This window comes from Ascaphus truei, chromosome 9 (genome assembly GCF_040206685.1).
Source record: "Ascaphus truei isolate aAscTru1 chromosome 9, aAscTru1.hap1, whole genome shotgun sequence".
NCBI classification, from domain to species: Eukaryota; Metazoa; Chordata; class Amphibia; order Anura; family Ascaphidae; genus Ascaphus; species Ascaphus truei.
The window spans coordinates 35,679,000-35,692,432 of NC_134491.1; the positions used below are offsets into that span (position 1 = coordinate 35,679,000).

Here is a 13,433-nt window from a genome sequence, read left to right on the forward strand (position 1 = left end):
TATTCAGCAGTGGACTTTCTGGATTTTGCTGCGATATGTCGTATATGCTCAAATCTTCCCCACCCCCCCTCCAGCTAACGTAAACAGAAGTGGAGTGGGTTTCATTTCCGCTTTGGGGGTGACCAGGGCAGCGGAAAAGGTGAAGTTACATTTTCTGTGCCTGAAACTTGCAATGCCACACTGCATTATGGGGCACAACTTGGCAAGTAGAACGGTGATTGACGGCTCTACCTCAGAAGCAGTCACATTTTCCAGAACTGGACCCTCCTGCAACAGCATCAACACCACAGGACAGCGATATTATCGACTTTAACAAGGGTCTGCAAGTCAAGACCGCTCAAACGGTCAATCCAGTGTATTCACGGACAAAAAACTGGGTTGGGCACACAGGGGGCACAGCAAAAAAAACAAAAAAAAACACTTTGTGCACACCTGGGTTTAGCAACTCGGCTTTCTGGATCACTCTGGACCCTTCCCTTCAGGCCAGGAGTGGCTCATGAAATGTAACCCCTTTGTGGTCAGAAAGAACTGCTATGGTAGCTTAGAAAGACTAAAGAGCTAAAACTTTGTCTCAAAAGCATAATTTGTATCCAATGTATTTGATATGCTGCTCTATAACACTACCTCACACTTGATTAATAAATCTCAAAAGCAGCAATGCTACCCAAAAAGGTTTACAGGCGTACCCCGCATTAGCGTACGCAATGGGACCGGAGCATGTATGTAAAGCGAAAATGTACTTAAAGTGAAGCACTAACTTTTCCCACTTATCGATGCATGTACTGTACTGCAATCATCATATACGTGCATAACTGATGTAAATAACGGATTTGTAACAGGCTCTATAGTCTCCCCGCTTGTGCACAGCTTTGGTACAGGTAAGGAGCCGGTATTGCTGTTCACAACGTGCTGACAGGCGCATGCGTGAGCTGCCGTTTGCCAATTGGGCGATATGTACTTACTCGCGAGTGTACTTAAAGTGAGTGTACTTAAAGCGGGGTATGCCTGTATTGCAAAAAAATAAATAAATAAAGTCTACAAAAAGATGGCAACCAGTCAACATTAGAAAGCCACGTCGTCATTGGGCGATTGCACTAGTGGCCATATTTGTTGTTTTTTTGCAGCCACACTGTTCCTTCAGGACAGTATTCTTGTCTGGGAGATTGAGGGGTTCATTGTGAATGATTGGAAGTGGGGGGTGGGGGGGGAAGAACCCTGAAAACAGGATCAATGCAGTTGAAGTCTGCAGGACTCCCCAAAGCCACCAAGGATTAATACCGCCCCCCAATAAAATAAATAAAGCAGCGCAGATTGACGCTTTAAAATTTACAATGACCATAAACAAAACAAAAAAAAACCCACACATACCACTTGTGGCAGATTTGCTTTTGCTAGGGGGGATTTTCGATATCCGTTCTTGGGGCGAAACATCATACGTCAATTCAACCAAGTCAGTATCTACAGGACTTTGTTGGTTGTTGCATGCAATGCGGGGGCTGGTTCTGCGCAATTTGGATTCCGTTGCCAAAGCTTTGCGGGTTTTCTCTTCTGTCACCTTCATTCTTGGTCTCTCTTTATGGCCGTCTGCATCACTGCTGCTGGAATTGTGCCTCAGTGACCTTGCTTTTCGAGTGACCTTGGATTGCTTTTTTTGTAAATCCTCCTCTCTCCCTGGGTTATGTCCTTTGATGTTTGGTCTACTTCCTTGTTTTTCTCTTTTTTGAATCCTGAAGTTTAAAGGTAGAATTTAAAGACCGATGAAGCGAGATTGTTTGGGCATGTCTACATACGGTTATGTGAGCCTTAAACATACCATTCATTTCAGCTCCAGGGTCCCCCTGATAAAAGATATTCATCTCCCATGGGGGCGCTGGTAGCTCTACCTTTTAAAGCTCCTGCGTCACATGGGCTAATAGGAAGCCGCACCGGATTACGTCACGGCTTCCTATTGTCCCGCAGGAGGCGAGAGCTTTGAAAAAAAGAGTCCACTACGTGACCTCTGCTAGCTGAGTCAAGCGGCTACTGGCACCTACTTCTGCGGAAGCACCAGGTCCCTGGAGCCGAAATTAATTAAAAAATGTGCCTGCTTCGATTGCCTCTTTAAATTCTCCCCAACAGTATCGCTGCTACTACCCGCACCATGCCGCAAATACCAAAACAGAAACACCTATTTTGCAGGACTGTCCAATTGGTTATTACAGTGGGTAGGGAATAACCTCACACAATCAACTTTTTGTGACAGTCTGGAGATACGAGCTACATCTGTTTTGTTAAATAAGAAGGAACTATAGAAGCTGCAAGTGTATGGCGATACGATGTGTGATCCTCTTCCCCCCTCCCTATGACTTACAGTGCCCATCTTCACCAAATATTTCCTTTCAATCCGGTAAAGGAGCAGAGGCCTTCATCAATAATCTCACTCCACTTGATTAGTAACCTCCTCCCCTCCTTAGACCTTTTCCACATTGGACATGGGAACACAGTTCTACAGGTTCAGATGAAAGAACAAACCTGCCACTTTCCTGAAGAAACTGTTCCACATGGACCTTCCAATCTTCTGGGAAGCCAAACTTAAATTTCTTGATAAACCATGATGGGAAACCTATAAAATCGATAAAGAAAATATTAAACAAGAATAACTTGGCCTTCAACAATTCCACTCACCAAAAAGAAAGAAAGTCATTCATTCACCACAAGGTATACATAAAAACACAGTATAAAAAGTCTAGACCAAGAACATACAGGACGTCTCTAACCCCAGTGATCATCCTTTTACAATGAAAAGAGGTATAGATGGCAAGACTGTGAATAGACGTGATTCTTCTGCCTGCCTCCCTCCCCCCCCTTCATTGTTCCATAGAAAGAAAGAAAATAGGCACTGCTGGATTATTCATTTTCCATACCTGCTAGTTTCATGGACAAGGCATCTACCGTTCCTTGTAATTCATATACTCTGCCAGTTACGGTCCTCACAAGATTATGCTGAACACGTTCCACAATAACATTACTGTGCCAGTACACTCCTCCATCATTCCTGCAGGACAGAAACATTTAGTATGGAAACATCTACCCTTACAATTTTTCATTACCAATATTTTATATAGTCACAAACACAATTTAGTCATTGTGAAAGGGTTTTACATGTTAGAAACATGCCAACAAATTCCTTGTGGAGGAAATGACAAAAACCTCGCCATGATAGACATGCAATTGTCTATTTTAGTAGCCCAGCACGGACCCGCACATCTTTCATATTGATTTTATAGAGTGCTAGCCAATCTGTCCCAAATGAATAACCAACATTTAAGTCCGCCTCAGAGAAGGTCATCATACAGTTACACCCCTATGCATCTGTAACACTATATAAGCAGCTGAAATTACACTTCATTTCTAGACTGGTAGGAGTCCCAAAAGTTCGACGAGAACCTGAAATAACGTAAGATATACTTACGTGCGTATTCCCTCTACACACACACTGCTGCCCCCGATCGATTTCACAATCCACTCTTCCAAGATAATCTTCTCCTGCATTTGTTCAGAATTAATATGAATCATTAATGGATTTACAGAATCAGCTCTGTCATTTTGTTAAGACAGACTACACACTGCACTTCTGGAACGCTTATTTTAGTCACAGTTTTTGACCTTCCAAACAGAGCCAAACTTTGTTATTACTCAGTAGCAGTATTAGTCCTAGAATTTATACAGTCCGTAAAATCTTTAGGCCACATGAAAGTTCTTCATACAGTAGATGAAGTTGATAAAATAATAATGTTGGAATGTCCATATTATTGAAATGGACTGGGAGGGGTCTATGGAGAGGACATTGTTAGCAGTGTTCGGAATCCATCTTGTCTGTTTTGTCTTATGCATGTCTTTATGCTGTGTTCCAGAACTCATTATCTGTGTGCGTGGGACAATGTGCTTGTTGCAGTTTCGTTATCAGTAGGAATCCAGGTGTTTGGCTCATGCCAAGAAGAAAAAAAGTCTCCAATTATACAAAATAATTGGATAAAATGTATCTTTTTATATTTTGTTATTTCTACTGAGTTATGTTTAAACCAATAAAAAAATTGGGTTGTGACCTCTCAGATGATAGGCTTTAGAACAGGGAGTAGCCATTTATATTCTACCTAGCAACTTATGTTAGACAAAGAAAATGAAACGTGTATAAAAAGCCTGCGTGGGCCCTCCCCTTGCAGTCATTTGTTGACCCTCCTGTACGATCATTCAATATACAATGCATTAAACCAGGTGGTGCGCAAATTATTTGTGCTGCGCCCCCCGCCTGATCTCCCCTCCCCCACCTACCATGCTTTCCGGTGTGTGGGGGTCATGTGACGTCCCTCCATGACCCCGCGGCGTCATTTGATGCCGCGGCGATGGGCCATGTGACGTCACGTGGTCCCACGGCGTTATTTGACGCGTCACACAGTCGGCTGAATCCTGGTAAGGGGAGTGTTGCAGAGGACACACGCGATCCCCGGCATTAAATGCCTTGGGGAAGAGCGCGAGGCCTCTGCAATCGCACGCGTCCCCCAGTTTGCGCACTGCTGCATTAAACTACTCATTACGACCTGTGTTTGTGAGTTTGCAAACGACAGCGTCAATCACACTTGCACAATGATAATATATAAACATTGATATTTGAATGCTCTAGAGCATGGGTGAGCCACCTATGCTGAAGCAGAGATATCCTGAAAACCTGACCTCTTGGTGGCCCTTAGACTGGAGTTGCCCACCCCTGGTCTAGAGATGAATGTTATTTTGGGTGGGTTTTTAAAACCCCAACAGCTGGATTGTCCAGTAGCCACCAAGTTACAACTTTTGAAATAAGACCCAAGAGAGCGGAGGGGATTTCTCCAGACGAGTACCAACAGATATCTATGTTCCAGAATAGGAAGTAAGTCATTAGATTTATATACCACACTGGGATCCGACTCCAAAACGTACAATAGATGCTGTGTTTTAGTCTTACAATGTATTTAAAGCTGCAGTTCAAGCTGCCGATTAAAAAAATAAATATATATATATTATTTTTCCCATTCAGTATGTGCATCAATACAATCTGCACACTGATCGATCAGTTCTCCTGTAATCAATCGCTTTGTTCAAGGTTATTTAATTCAGTTCTTGCACAGCATTATGGAAAATGTAGTTCTGGAATATGGGCAGTTACTAGATACAATTGGTACACTGCTAGAGAGAGGGCGGGGCTCAAGAGCCAGAGTCTATCAGAAGGGGAAGGAGCAGTCACTTTGGAAATGCTTCCTACATTAGAAACATTAAACATTTCAAAAAAATTTTTTAAATGCTACAAGAATTTTCTCATAGTACAGAACAGATTTATTAAAAAGAACTCACATGTAGGATTTTGCTTGAACTGCTGCTTTAATGTGAATTCACGAAGCAGATCAGACCTTGCTACAGCCATGGTGCCACTATCGCTCCTACTATAGGGGGTATTCATTCTCAATGGAGTTTGAAGTTGTGATATTTTAGGAATTGCCTGAATATTATGGGTCCTCTATTTGACAGTCATGCATACAATATGGGCTGAACCAATAAATTAATGGCTATACCTCTACTTATGAGTATCCATATTTTTCTCTAAAGGTTACAATAAACCAGCTTTTGTGAGAGACGTTAAAAAACACATTATTCACGTGGTATAACAGTGCACTATAGGTGGTGTATACTCTTTCCATAACTGTATGTCCGGCCCTCACCACCGGAGTTTTAAGATTCACATACTGTAAATAATGAACACTTTGTGAGTTAAGTATATATGTTAATAAAACATTATTTTTTGTTATACCCGAGAGGTAGTTATCATGAACGGTCTCTTTTTAATTGATTCTGACAAAGCCTTGGTATAAATTGACCTCCTTAATTTGATACCAACATCGGTCTGTAAAAAATGTAGTAATTGGTTGAGTGCAGTACTTGGGGACCTTTTTCCTGATCTTCTTTGATCAGACTCTGTGGATATGTCTTACATTCCCCTATGCACCACCTCCATTTTAGACACGGAGGTTGGGCAGCGAGCATTTTCTTGTGTGTATACATAATGGATAACAATTAGTAATAGTCAGCATGGATTTATGAAGGATAGGTCAGGTCAAACTAACCTTATTAATTTTCTTGATGAGGCAAGTAGGAACCAACCCAGGGTAATGTAGTTGATGTGGTCTACTTAGATTTCACAAAGGCGCTTGATACAGTGCCACACAATAGGTTAGTGTAGAAAATAAAGCAAATTGGACTCAGTAAACATATTTGCACCTGGATTTAAACCTGGTTGAAGGATAGACAGAGTTATCGTAAATGGAACCTTTTCAGGCTGGGCTAAAAGTTGCAAGTGGAGTACCTCAAGGATCGGTACAGGGATCCCTGCTTTTTAACTGTTTTTTTTAATGACTGTGAGGTTGGCAGAGAGAGCAAAGTCTCCATCTTTGCTGATGACACCAAATTGTGTCAGGTAGTAAAAATCAGAGCAGGATGTAATTTCTCTCCAGGAGGACTGGGATAAACTGGAAGCTTTGTCAGGTAAATGGCAGATGAGGATTAATACAAATAAATGTAAGGTTATGCACTTGGGAAGCAAAAATAAACCGGCTACTTACAAATGAAATTGGGTAAAATTAGATAAATCCTTGATGGAGAAAGATTTAGGAGTGCTTGTTGACAGCAGGCTTAGTAATAGTGCCCAATGTCAGGAAGTAGCTGCAAAGGCAAATAAGATGTAATCTGGCATTAAACGGGGTATGGATGGAATCAAGCATAATTATGACACTATTTAAAGCATTAGTAAGACTACACCTTGAATAGAGAAGGGGTGCGCAAACTGGGGGGCAGGGGCGCGAGATTTTCTGGGGCGTGTGGCGCTTAAGAGGCCCCGTGCTCTTCCCCACAACATTAAAACGAAATTCCGGGGGAGCGTGCGAGGCCTCCAACTCCCGCTTACCTGCTCTCAGCCGGCTTCTGGTGACGCCATGACAACGCGGCGTCAAATGACGTCGTGGCGCCAAATGACGTCGTGGCGCCACCAATGAGAAGGCAAGAGGGTGAGAGGCGCACAAAGAAAAAAAGTTTGCGCACCTCTGATATAGACTACAGTTTTAGGCACCACTCCATAAAAAAGACATTATGGAACTAGAAAATGTAGAGAATAGTCACCAAATTAATAAAGGGGATGTGAAATATGACTTCTGAGGAGCTAACTAAATTACACTTGTTAATGTTAGAAAAGAGGCGCCTGAGAGGATATGATAAAAATATACAAATATAGTCAGGGTCAATATAAGGAGCTTTGAAAATAACTATTTAGAGTAAGGACATATATATATATATATATATATATATATATATATATATATATATATATATATATATATATATAGTTAGGTATGGAGATTGGCACTCACGGTTTTGTAGCAGGAGGCAGATGCTTGGACCAGGGGATCCTGATAGCCAAAAAGAGACACAGCACACTGCAGGTATGGTATCAAAAAAGTGTATTCAGTAACACAAGGCCGCCAACGTTTCGGTCCTCCCAACGGGTCCTTCCTCAGGGCAGTGCGCTGCAGTTGGGAGGACCGAAACGTTGCCGGCCCTGTGTTACTGAATACACTTTTTTGATACCATACCTGCAGTGTGCTGTCTCTTTTTGGCTATCAGGTTCCCCTGGTCTCCATTTGTCTATATATATATATAAAAAATCCGACCTCTTTTTTTTAAAGAAAGGAAAAGGTATACAGGGATATACCAAATAATTACATATGGGAAGGATGTTGATCCAGGGAGTAATCCCATTGCCATTATTTGGAGTCAGGAAGTAATTTATTTTTTCCCTAATGAGCTATTATTGGATAATGATTCACTGTGGTTTTTGTTTGCTTTCATCTGGATTAATATACCATACTGTAAATACAGATATAGGATAAGTATCTGTCGTCTTAATTGAACATAAGTTAAACCCCCCCCCCCCCCAAAAACAAAAAGATGCTATTGTGCTGTGGCAAATGGTTTTCCATTTTTTCTTCCATGCTATTAAAACCACATCTTTTATGGTGAGTAATGTAGGAGGGTGAGAGGGTCAATGAATTGTTTTAATATAACATTAAGGGTCAGATTGCATATTGGTACTTAACATTTCTGCCTCATAAGAATCTGGTTTCATTTAAATAGCTTAAATCTAAATTTTAGAGAATCCGGTTGCATGCAATATACGGCAATATTTACACTGGAGTGAATTTCTTACCACTACTCTCTCGTCGCGGATGTTATTTGAGACCGGGGCTGCAGCCAGGACTTCAGCCTCTTTGGACTTTTGCTTTCTTGGTATATGAACTTTAGGTGAAAGTAGCAAAATGTTACAGAGATCGTAGTATGGGACTGAAGTCTTTGAGTCCATCTTTGTGAGCAAAGTTTCTGTTTCCGAGAGGGTCTTCGGGTCAGCATTGGCAGGGGTTCTCTTCTGCCGATGTGGGCTTCTTGCTGGCCTGCTCCCAGTTGGTATTCTCAGCGGTGAGAGCTTGGAGGCCTCAGGCGTCTCTGCTTCGCTGTGCAATGCGCTCAACTTGCCTTCTCGAGACATCTCATCATCCCCCTCATTCCCTTTTTCTCCCAGGACAGGGTCTGGGCTGAGGTTGGTGCTGCTCACGGTATACTCCTCATTAACCTTGTGGAAGTTCATGTTCACTTGTGGTCTGTGTGAGTATGGTGGGGTGAAAAGCGGTTTTCCACTGCTTGGTACTTTAAAACCTTTAATAAGTTAAAAAAAGAAGAATGAATTCACATTTGCTAGAAGTTAAACATTGAAACTATACAGCTAGAATACTTTAGTTATAGAGACAAAGTACGTACATTACATGCTCTACACAACACAATTTCAAACAATGTAAACAGTATTTTTACTGAATCAGCCCATATGTGCAAATTTCAAAATACAAAAGCCACTCTGGAAAACAGTCTGGTCCTCTGTATCTCCCATGATGATCAGTACCTACTGTATGATGATCTCCTCTTACCTCTCACATCGTACTTTGTCTCTCTTTGGCCAACACCTCCTCCATCGATCTCCCTGTGGGGGTACCCCAGGGCTCTGTCCTGGGACCCCTTCTCATTTCACACACTCTCCAAGTGACCTAATCACATCTCTTGGGTTCAAATATCACCTCTATGCTGACGACACACAAATTTACTTTTCAACTCTTGACCTTACACCTGCTGTATAGACTAAAGTTTCTGAATGTCTCTGCTATATCATCCTGGATGGCCCTCCGCCGACTTAAACTTAACATGGCAAAAAAACAGAGCTCCTCATACTTCCTCCCAAACCTGGCCCTAATATCTCCTTTCACATTGTTGGAAGTACTATAATTCATCCAATAGCCCAAGCACGCTGCCTAGGGGTCACACTACTCCTCTCACATTCAAAAAGGTAGCTAAAACCGGTCGCTTTTGTTCCGGGTCACTCACAGCGCCTTGTGGGGGGGTCATGCTGCTTCAGACCACTCAGCACCAGGAGGGGTGGAGGGGGGCTGATCATGGTCGACTGACACACACCCAGGTCAGTCACCCACCCAGGTCAGTCATCTACCCCGGTCACGTCAGTAAGTCAGCCCCCCACCCACCCAGGTCAGTCACCCACCCATACTGTCGCACCCTGTCATCCATGCACACTGTCACGCAGACACACAAGGACAAACAAACACGAGGAATTCAGTTCGTATAAATATAGGAATGCAAATAGGTAAAACGGGGTGTGGACAGAGCGCGCGCATTCTAAGTTAAACTTCTTTGCATTTTGTAACTGAAATTGTTTTTATTTTTAATGAAAAAACAGCACCTTCACAAACAATTTCTGTGACAAAGCAGTAACAAAAGACAAAGATTCACTTGAAATGCGCGTGCTCGGCACACATACGCTTTTTATGGGGGGGGGGGCAGTTGGAGAGGTTTTGCGCTCTTCCAAGGCATTTAAATTAAATGCCGGGGGACCGCACGAGGCCTCTGTAACCTCTACTTACCGAGACTCAGCCGGCTTCAGGACGTGTGACCATGGCAACGCGGCGTCACGGGACATGACCCCGCAGCGTCAAATGAGGCAAGGTGGAGGGGGCGCAACAACGGAGATCGGACGGGGGAAGGGGGGGGCACAGCAAAAAAAGTTTGCGCACCCCTGATCTATGATTCTTACGTGCATGTCTGCTGTGAAGCGCTATGTACATTAATGGTGCAAATAAAGACATACATACTGTAATAAGTGCTCCACTTACTCATGTAATTGCTCATTATAGTTTGTTTCTCATCAGAAGGCTTTTCTGATGAAATTTTGCAGATGCCGTTACAAAAATGATGTAGGTTAGTGCTGGACCTCAAACACCCCATGACTTTTACCCAAAGAGGATTATGGGTAACAAGAGACTGTTTAAAAGAGACTTTTAAAACTTGATCAGTGTGAACCAGCAAGAGATAAGTTAATATTTCAAGGATACAAGGCAGCATGAAAAAGCAAAAAGCAAATATAGCTATTTAGCGAAACTTGGAGCTCAAGATACAAGACAGCAAGACCTACCCCATGGATCCCACACAGCTAGGCCCAGCAACAGATACAACTAAACAAATAAGATACAGCTCTAGAAAGGGAGGTATTTGAGCATGGCAGAGAATGCTAGAAGAATTATGTAGTGTGACAGATTTTAGAAGGTATAAGTATTGCGCTCCAAAAAAGATTCCTTTGTCCTGATCAGAGAAGAGTACGCTTGATTTTGTCCTGCACACACAGGACAGAGCTGGGCATTTCGCTCGTATTGATGCTGCGCTCATAATAAACTATTTCTACTCTTTGAGCACACGTCCGTGTCTGCCTCACCTTTTTACAATCATTTATTATACCCAACACCGACGTGCTAATAAATATGTAATGCACCCGTTTTCTCATCCTTTGGCTCTGCCTGATTGAAATTAACGTATGCCTGTAAAATCATAGGTCATTTTGAGTAATGCATCAGGTAAGTGTTTAATGCTCCAAACCATGCACAGTAATACGAGACTGTGGTACGATCAGCTAAATAGACAGCCATTGTCAACAAATGACATATCAAATTCGCAGTGCACACCTACAATGCCAAATCCAGCGAAATGTACGCTTCATTACATTGCTCAATATAAATTACAGCTAACGTTTTCTTCTCCATCTTGGAAATTTGTCAGTTACAATGGTCAAAACGTCTTTTCTTTTGCAAACATTGCAAAGGTACTTTCCAAACCATATAAAACAAAAACATACCTTCGTCTGGGATAGGGATGCTCAGCGCATCTTTATCCACAATTCTTTTCCGCTGTCGAGCCTCCTCTTTCATGAACAGGAAAATCTTAGCTGGTGACGCAGTTGGTAGTATATCATACGCCGACGTGCGTATATTTCTGTGCAGTCCTGCTGCATTAGGAGCTCCGCCTGAGACAGGACAGAAAGGAAACGCAATAAACGTTACATTAGCAAACAACACGCACCCCAAAAAGGAGGGGTATGGTAAGGTTTTGAATCCCTTTAAAGCAGCAATCCACCGCTAAAGTTGGAACTATTAACCCCTTGACTGCCAGCTAGCAATGTGGGGCGGGCCCTCTGACAAACAAGGGGTTAAAATACATTAAAATTACCCACATTAAATCAACCCACCCAGAAAGGTGTTATGGGAGCTTGGTTGTCCATTGGCAGCAAGTGTCGCTTGTTCCTGTCCCTCTTTACGGAGAGGTCTGGGCCCTCGTTGCCCGTCCTGCAGAAGTGGGTTAGCGATGGGCGTCAGCAGCATATCCCGCTGGCAGTTCACCATGTCCATGATTCTCTTATTTTTAAGGGGCGTCTGATGAAGCTTCTCCTGGGCTGCCATCGCCTTCATCCTTTGAAAGATTTTGGCCGGAGACTCGAAGTCAAAGTCGGTAATCTTGCGTTTGGGTGAACACAGGTACGTCGCTTCACATTTTGCCTGACCCGACGGATAACATTCCTTTGCTTGCAGATCAACGCTGTGATTTATTACACTGATGTTTGCAAATTCAGGTGAACAGGTATCATCTTGAATTAGGGTGGACTGGAGTGCTGGTTTTTTAGGAGCAATGGCTTTAGTTTTTTTATCTAGAGCCCTTTGGACAGAAGAGCTTGAAGGAAAGTTCTCCTTGGTGTACAACTTCTCCAAGTCTTTCAGCGGAGTCAATGTATTTGATGGAATGAGGTCTAGAGGAATTGACAGGAAAGGTATTTCTCCCATATAAAAAGGTGATAGCATTGTCCCCGTATCACGGGCATGTCTTTTTGACGGGGATATGAGCATGTTATCTCAAAAATGCAAAGCATGCAGTCTGTCTTCAGGCTGGTGGCTTATTTCGTTGGGAAAATGCTGTGCAGGTCTTTCCAAATTATTCAATGCAACACTCATTTCTACATTTCTATCTAGAATAATGAGGAACAAAAGGAGCGTTAAAGACATGAGACTCACTGTCGCAATTAAAAAGAGTTTAGCTTGTTTGCATAATTGATCTGCGGCACTCTGAGTATACCTATGTCATTTTTACCGTGCAAAATCCCATTCATTTGGAGAAAACCTAAATGCAGAAAACGAAACTACAGAACATTTCCCAACAGGTTTTGCTTATGGTCCTGACCCCATAATAATAATCAACATGAGTTTTCACCGATAAAGTTCTCTTGTAGGGATTTAGAACCAACTTTAGGCAGTTGAGATTCAGCAGTGTAAATGGAGTGATACATGGAGGTATTTACTAAGCAGAGCTATGCAATAAGGCTCATTACAAGCCATTCACCACATGAATGGTCCATAATGTGCCTTACACCAGGGGTGCACAAACAATTTTGTTTGCGCCCCCCTGCCTTCGCCCTCCCCTTCACCTTTCCTCCGGCAGCGTCATTTGACGGTGCGTTGTCATGGCGACGCCAGAGAAGGTAAGAGACGTACAGAGGCCTTACACACCCCCCCCCCCCCCAGCATTTTATTTAAATGTTGTGGGGAAGTGCACGGGCCCACTCTAAGCGCCCCCCCAGAAAACATCACGCCACCAGTTTGCACCCCCCTGCCTTAACACAACTCCATAAGAACAACTCCAGTGTTATATTTTCCCATCTTCTATGCAAGATTTAGCTAGTGATCGATGGGTCATATTTGTTGTTGGTCATTAAGCAGCATAGTTTGATAGTACAAGGTTAAAGCCACATCTGACGGATTCATCAGCATTTATTACATTTGTAAGTACATTTGTGAATATAAGGCGGCGTCCTCGCTATCGCTGCGCTTGCCGCAGTCACACACACACACACACACACACACACACACACACAACTGTATGCTCATCTGCATGTCTTAGGCAGGTCTGCAACCCCACCTTTCCCCATTATCACCCAGCATACAGCA

General features: G+C 42.8%; 1 protein-coding gene across 3 annotated transcripts in view; it reads right to left on the bottom strand.

Annotated features, from left to right (window-relative positions):
• MIS18BP1 (MIS18 binding protein 1) overlaps window positions 1–13,433 on the bottom strand; it is a 33,788-nt gene that overhangs the window by 17,724 nt on the left and 2,631 nt on the right. For all 3 annotated transcript variants that reach the window (XM_075614377.1, XM_075614375.1, XM_075614376.1), the window contains exons 2-8: window positions 11,687–12,457; window positions 11,297–11,464; window positions 8,264–8,766; window positions 3,452–3,525; window positions 2,904–3,034; window positions 2,512–2,602; window positions 1,369–1,727 (exon numbers count right to left, since the gene is read on the bottom strand). In XM_075614377.1, coding sequence (XP_075470492.1) covers window positions 1,369–1,727; window positions 2,512–2,602; window positions 2,904–3,034; window positions 3,452–3,525; window positions 8,264–8,766; window positions 11,297–11,464; window positions 11,687–12,338 — 1,978 coding nt within the window. In that variant the 5' untranslated portion in view covers window positions 12,339–12,457. The remainder of the gene's footprint in view (window positions 1–1,368; window positions 1,728–2,511; window positions 2,603–2,903; window positions 3,035–3,451; window positions 3,526–8,263; window positions 8,767–11,296; window positions 11,465–11,686; window positions 12,458–13,433) is intronic.